Source organism: Austrofundulus limnaeus, unplaced genomic scaffold, assembly GCF_001266775.1.
Source record: "Austrofundulus limnaeus strain Quisiro unplaced genomic scaffold, Austrofundulus_limnaeus-1.0 Scaffold17, whole genome shotgun sequence".
NCBI classification, from domain to species: Eukaryota; Metazoa; Chordata; class Actinopteri; order Cyprinodontiformes; family Rivulidae; genus Austrofundulus; species Austrofundulus limnaeus.
In genome coordinates this window covers 2,428,095-2,435,292 of record NW_013952419.1, presented here as the reverse complement: position 1 = coordinate 2,435,292, position 7,198 = coordinate 2,428,095, and the positions used below count along the sequence as shown (strand labels likewise).

General features: G+C 37.9%; 1 protein-coding gene across 7 annotated transcripts in view; it reads left to right on the top strand.

The window, feature by feature from the left end:
- Positions 1–7,198, top strand: part of synj1 (synaptojanin 1) — a 31,893-nt gene that overhangs the window by 9,028 nt on the left and 15,667 nt on the right. For 5 of the 7 annotated variants that reach the window (XM_014003259.1, XM_014003258.1, XM_014003257.1 and 2 more), the window contains exons 8-14: positions 323–419; positions 825–1,000; positions 2,998–3,079; positions 3,417–3,569; positions 5,339–5,504; positions 6,178–6,201; positions 6,649–6,840. In XM_014003259.1, coding sequence (XP_013858713.1) covers positions 323–419; positions 825–1,000; positions 2,998–3,079; positions 3,417–3,569; positions 5,339–5,504; positions 6,178–6,201; positions 6,649–6,840 — 890 coding nt within the window. The remainder of the gene's footprint in view (positions 1–322; positions 420–824; positions 1,001–2,997; positions 3,080–3,416; positions 3,570–5,338; positions 5,505–6,177; positions 6,202–6,648; positions 6,841–7,198) is intronic. The other 2 variants (XM_014003255.1, XM_014003256.1) reach the window with 2 other exon arrangements.

Sequence of the window (7,198 nt, the reverse complement as noted above, 5' to 3'; positions counted from 1 at the left end):
TACATGCCTAAATGCACTGAGTTGCCGCCATGTGATTGGCTGATTAGAAATTAAGTGTTGACGAGCAGTTGGACAGGTGTACCTAATAAAGTGGCCGGTGAATGTATAAGAAAACTGGGGCTGATCAATTGGCTGTTCAGTTTATTGGTGCACCACTAATCGCTATTTTCTCACACCCCTATTTCTTTGACTGCAAATTAGTTTGGCCGATAAGGTGACCCTACTTTATAAATATTATTTAAGAATATTATTAACAGATGTTTATAAAATTCATTTAACATATCTGCAGAGCTTCTTATCTGATTGAATCTTCTTTTTCCAGACACTTCGCTGCTTTGAGGAGGTTGTATGGAAAGCAGGTAATTATCAACCTGCTTGGTAGTAAGGAAGGGGAACACATGCTCAGCAAAGCTTTTCAGGTGAGATGTCCCTGATTTTTTTTTTTTTTTTTTTGTTACCCTGGAGGATGGAACTAAACACAGCTTTGCTGAAATAGTTGCAAGTGTGTCATTGCCTTGTGTAAACTTTTACTGAGATGAGTTCTTTCAGCTCATTCCTGTTTCTCAAGACAGAATGTGTCACTTCCTGTTTCATTTTCAGCCAAGCACTCAGGCTTATTAACACAAATATAACACATTTAAAATATTCTGCATTTTTGTGATAAAAGCTAATGATTTCTCATCTTCTCAAATTGATTTGCCTGTGTTTGTTTTTCAAAAGAGAATCTGATCCAGTGGTTTTGCATCATGAATGCAAAGTACTTTGCTTTCCTTTACGCTTTTTAAGATTTAAAACATGAACAAATATTTCTTTGTCGCTCTCAGAGTCACCTAAAGGCATCAGAGCACGCAAACGCAGTGAAGATGATTAACTTTGACTACCATCAAAATGTAAGAGGCGGTAAGGCCGATAAACTCCACAGTGTCCTGAAACCCCAGCTCAGCAAATTCGTAGATGAGTGCGGATTCTTCTACTACTCTGGTGAAACGGGTATTGTGAGGTGAGGGAAAACAATTGCATCCAGTACTTCCTCTTTTTTTCTCCCTCATTTGCTTCCTTTTTGCATTTAAAGAACCAGTATTGTAGTATTTTTATACTACAAAACCACCACGCTAGAACACCTTTCATTTCTGCCATTCATATTATTTATCYATCACATAATTAAACATCCTCATTGGAATTCAGAGTTCCCCCAAAACGCACATTTGCAAACCCTCCTTGAGTTCTACCTGTTAGATGACTGTTTTAGAGTAACAGTGGGTATACTGGTAGAAAGATGTTCCAGATGCACCTGACAAAGAAGACGTGACGTCACTCTCTTCCATAGGCAGCCCACTCCGCCATGGCGGACATCTAAACAGCCTATGGCTCATCTAAACTCCTGTACAGCTAGTTGGAAACCAGACAGTTCAAAACAGTTGAAAACAAGTGTTTTGACTGAAATCCACCTTGCTGACATAGAACTTTAGGAATGACTAACTTTTGTAAATACCTCTGTCCATAAAACCCAAATATGTGTGCTGCTTCCACAAACAAATTATCTTGACTTGAACAAGTAGAAGCCATGACTATACTGGCAAAAGCAGCTTGGAAAAACAATCGCGGTCACTCTGTTCACTACTCACGTCTGACACCTGTCGTGGTCCCTCTGACAGGGTTCCCATGGGTCCTTGAAATCCTTGAAAGTTTGTGAATTTGAAAAAAAAATTCAAGGCCCTGGAAAGTTTGTGTAAACAGCCAAAAAATTACACTTGTCCTTGAAATTCCTTGAATGTTTTTTGGGGGATTGAAATTCTCTATTCACGCGACTGATTTTCATCATCTTTTAAAAAAATAAATTATAAAATAAAATTTAAAAAACATACATTGGATAACAATGTACACAACAATGTGGATAACTCTGGATTGTTTCTGACGTAACAACTTCTATGTTGTTAAGTTTTTCATTGAATTTACATGAAATTAAACCTGTTTATTGGTAACATTCTGCGGTAGCAGTAGGTAATTGCCATTGCGCGTGTTTTTTTAATTTGAGGAAATTGGTACTGGAAAGTTCTTGAAAGGTCCTTGAATTTGATGTTGACCAAGGTGTGGGAACCCTGCTCTGATTTGGTGATGTAGTTGCAAAGGGTTAATATGATGCAGTTAGAGAGAACATTGTGAAATAGAAGAGTGTGTCGCAACCCCTGAAGAGTGATGAGCCAACAGAAGAATAAGCATGGACAGAGTCGGTTGTGTGACATAAASTACATGTTTGAGTCGTTTCCACACTGTGTGGTGATTCACAGCTTTGTCAGCAGAAACTTCCTGCCGTGTCCTGCGTAGCCCGGCATGTGCTCTGCTCGCTGTCTCATTCGGCATTATCCCGTTTTCATCCCTGTTCCTKCACAAGTTGTTTCTTTTTATAATCTGTCCCAAATAAATTCAGTGGAACACCTGTTCAGTCGAAAATCTATTTATCCTCTTGCTGAAACATCACATTTCCCCATTTAATCCTCTTGTGAAAGTGGAGTTACTTCACAAGCCTCAACTTGTTAGACTTAACTGATCTTATCATTCAAGCTAGTGCACTTTAGAGTTGTTTTGTTGCTGAAAATACCCTCTTCTTAGTGATCAACAAATGTAAAACATTCACCATTCAGTACCTTTTTGTTAAATAAATTTTGAAGCCACTTGTCTGTTTTGTAATGTCTTTTCTCATCACTATAMAAAAGCACAAATTTCAATCAATTTAACTGTTTTTCATATTACAAAAAAAAAAACAGTTTAATATGATATTTCAGCTATTTTGTGCAAACTGTTAGTGTTTTTGCTAGGTTTTCTTTTTTATTGTCTCACTGAAATAAGCTATGAGCCTGCAGGGTTTAAAGGAAATAATTCAAAAAGTACGCCACAACGTGTTTATTGTGAAATAGCTTTAGACTAATTAGTGTATGCACCTGATTTTCATGGGCTTTGAGAAAGCACCTGGATTTGTCATTTGTCATGTCTTTTCAGGACTCAGGGAGGGACCATGAGGACGAACTGTCTGGACTGTTTGGACAGAACTAACAGCGTTCAAGCCTTTTTTGCTCTTGAGGTAAGACTCCAGCTGATTATGCCAGCCGGTCGAGGCAGCTGGCCGCCTGTCCTGAGCCCGGTTCTGCTCGAGGTTTTTTCCTGTTAAAAGGGAGTTTTTCCTCTCCACTGTCGCCAACATTCTTCAGGGTGAGAGACTGTGATGAAGTGAAGATTCAACACAATCTGCTGGCTTCTTAGAATTGTTATTTTGTGTAMAGTGCCTTGAGACTTTTGTTGTGACTTAGCGCTATATAAATAAACAGAACTGAATTGAGTTATGAGTCTAAAGATTTCACAGATATGTACTGTATATCTTATTTAGTTCAAACTCCCATCCTCCTCCTCCTTTCCTGCAGATGCTGCCCAACCAGTTGGAACAAATGGGTCTGACAGAGAAGCCGCAGCTGGTGGCCAGGTTTCAGGAGGTTTTTAGGACCATGTGGTCTATGAATGGTGACTCGGTCAGTAAGATCTATGCAGGCACCGGTGCCCTGGATGGCAAAGCTAAGGTATGCAGAAAAACACACACACAAACAACAAATAATGCAGCTCACAGTACAKCGTTTATTGTAATGCTCTGCAACTTTGCTGAGCTGTCTGAGCTAAAATTTCTCTGATTCTATAAAKAACGATGTAGTTTCAGTGTCCAAATGTTGCTCCAGCATTTCTGCAGACTAATGCTACTGTAGGTTTTAAATCTGCAATGCTGTACTGCAGTGTTTACAGTATGTGGTATAGCTTAGTTCTTTTGGGTTAGTATATTAAGACTTATCTAAAACTATTTATTTTTTATTATTATCTGATCTTTAAAGTTCTTAGAGATGGGTTTGATTACAAAATATTGACTGAAAACTATTGTTAAGCTCAAGATGTACTGAGACAAGATATTATYGTTTTATTCTTGTGCATAAAACTCAAAACACTACGATAAAACATAACATTTTTTCATTTAATATCTTATTTGGATGATTGAAATTTACAAAAATTCGGAGTATCGTTCAGTCATACAGCAGCCTGACTGGAAACCAGCATGAAGCTTTTCTTGTTCCTAAATAGCCTAAACGGAGTGTTAAAATAGTTCATTTTGAATAACAGCTTTTTAAATATCTTACTCGTGCATGCTGTGTGCAGTGTAAGAATAGCTGCATGCGTAGTTGTTCTTTGTGTAGACCTGTGTGCTTCTGTTTCTAAACTCTTGTACACTGTCTCTTTTGGCTAACTTCTGGACCTCTCAACCCATGTGTGGTAAGTTTACAAGACAGTAGATGTTTTTGAGCTGTCGGGTCTATTTCTGCCGCTCTGTTTGTTTCTGTGTCTGTGGGTTACAAAGAGATGGAGTTTGGAATAATTTCAATTTGATTATTTATTCCGTGTTAAACTTGTTTTTACTTCCCTTTTAGTTGTCCTCTTAATAAACGATGACATTAAGGCTTAAAGATTTCACAACAGACTTTAAGAGATGTGTTTATAGTAGGGATGTCCTGATCAGATACTCAGTATCGGTGGCAGATATGGCCATTTTCTGAAAATCGGGTAGAATCAGATTTAGTCATGTGATCGGACCGATCCAGTTTTCGTGACAGTTTTCAGCAACGTCATGCTTTACAGCTGCCGTTAAGAAGTCAAGACGCACACAAGTATGCAGCCATGTCCACAGTGTGGGAACACTTTTCAATAGAAAACAATGATGCTGAAACTGCATCTTGCGAAATCTGCAAACTGGATGTTTCTCGTGGTGAGAACAGCAGGGCTCACTTTAATACTACCAACCTTGTCACTTGGAAAGAAATAAAAAAAGTAAAGCTATCGGATCATTATCAGATCGGTAACGGAAAGACTAATCATTAAAAAAATCGGATTGTATCTGGAGCCAAAAAATCTGGATCGGGACTTCCCTATTTATAAGAGAGACCAAGGGAAACAAAAACAACTGTGCTTATGCTTGAAATGCTTGTTTAGTTCAAGACCTCTCAGGCAACATTTGCTTTCTTTCTTGGAACTTGGAGAAATCTGTCCAGATTTTTTATCTTGTGTTAATAAAACTATGCTGCACATCAATCTCTAAAATTCTGAAGCCACACCTCATCCAGACTTTTTAATTTTAATTTTTTATTTATTATTTTGTTAGTGTTAAATCTGTGGTGATCTCTCCCCTCCCCATCCCTGCATAGGGAAAAAAACACATTTTTTAATGCTGCATCAAGTCCAGCTATTCGTTGAGCTAGTTTTCTAAAGCTGTTTTTAATGTTTATGCATTTATTGTGTCTTTTTATTTTAGGCTGGGAAGCTCAAAGATGGAGCTCGTTCTGTGACACGAACCATCCAAAACAACTTCTTYGACACTTCCAAGCAGGAGGCTATAGACATCTTGAGGCTGGGCTCCACACTTAACAGTGATTTGGCAGACAAAGCTCGGGCCTTGCTCACCACTTCTAGTCTTTATGGTAATTTTTCAACAACATAGATGAATGACATATTGTTTTTTGTAATATCAGTAAACAAATCTAATTTTGGTGCATTTTAAGCTGTACAATCTGTTTCTTTTGTAACAGCAATAAAAAGAACACCCACGAGCCATAACATTATGACCACCCACCCTTTTTGTACATTTATTTCTGCCCTGATCTTTGGGGCTCRTGTGGTAGCAATAAAAACCAAAGTACATGTTGAGATGTCTTCTACTTATTCTGAAATATTAGATTATTTAAGCTCTGTGGATTGTGGGGTTACACACCATCTTTGTGGCTGGTCTGCAGAAATATTTAAGTTGGTGTAAAATGTTAAAGGAACATCCATTTGAATGCCTAGATGCAGGTTCTGGCAAAACGGTGTGTTGGTCATATTGTGGTTCATCGGTGTACAATGCCGTTTTTGTTCTGTCTTGCGCATTGTTTGAATATTTCTCATGAGTTTAGACATGCAGCCATTGGTGTGATATCAGCCAGAAGTGACTGTGCACACACAGAGAGGTTTATCTGCCTGTTGTGAAGTGGGAGGAATAATCTGCAAGCATTGGCTGCGTCTCAGCTAAATTAATAATTATCTGTTTTCTGTTAAAGCTATGTTAACCCACGCTTTTCTTCCTTCTCTCCCCTTTGCCTTTGCAAACATTTGTAGTCACTGAGCCTGTCTTACAATCAGGTACAGTAACTGACAGACTGCCATCAGTGGACAAATATTGTTTTTTCYCTCCCTTTCATAAAGTTGTCCTCTTTCTTTGCTTTTCATTATTTATTACAGTCCAGTGTTGGTAGTGGTTTAACCCGCTGTCTGTTTTGTGTTATTAATAACAATGATTAACAGAAATTGAATAAATTGATTTGTGTTAAATCTAACAGATTTTATTGAAGCTTGACAGACAGCAGTAAACCATTACCAAGGTTTACCCTGTGAATGTTTTTACATTTTCAATAAGAGTTTTCATTTATATTTTTCCCGCCATGCTCAWTGTCTTCAAACGTTGTTGTGGACTTTTTTTTTTTTGTTTAGCTGTTCCTGTTTCTGTTTAGTTTCCCATTTCACTCTCTTTSTACAAAAGAGCGTGTTGTTTCGTTTTGCAGCCTAACCCAGCTCCTCTCCCCTCTGCAGCCTCTCCAAGAGTATTGCTGGGAATGTGTCAGAGCTACCACAAATACACAAGGCCCAAGAAAATCCGAGTGTGTGTCGGCACCTGGAATGTCAACGGGGGTAAACAGTTTCGCAGCATCGCGTTTCGGAACCAAACGCTGAACGACTGGCTGCTGGACGCTCCTAAAAAGGCAGGCCTTCCCGAGTTCCAGGGTGCGTTACGCTTTATTTGTCTGCAATTACACCTGCTTATTGTCAACACTTGGACAGTTTGTTTTATAGGGATACTCTTGTTTATTTTGTCGAAGAAGTAATTGTGTGTTTGAAAGTGTGTAAATAAGGCAATTGGTTAAAGGTTACACATGTACACAAAACATTAGACAAAATCAAATATAAATTTTAAATTTTTTTTAAAATTCCTTATTTTTGTACTGGGTGATTACTTTTGTATTTGTACTAACAACTCTAAAACCAATTCATTTACATTTCCTTTCCATTTTTTTATTTTGTCTAGGAAATACTAACATTTAAGCAAACTTACTACAACTTAATATTATAAATTTAAATAAAT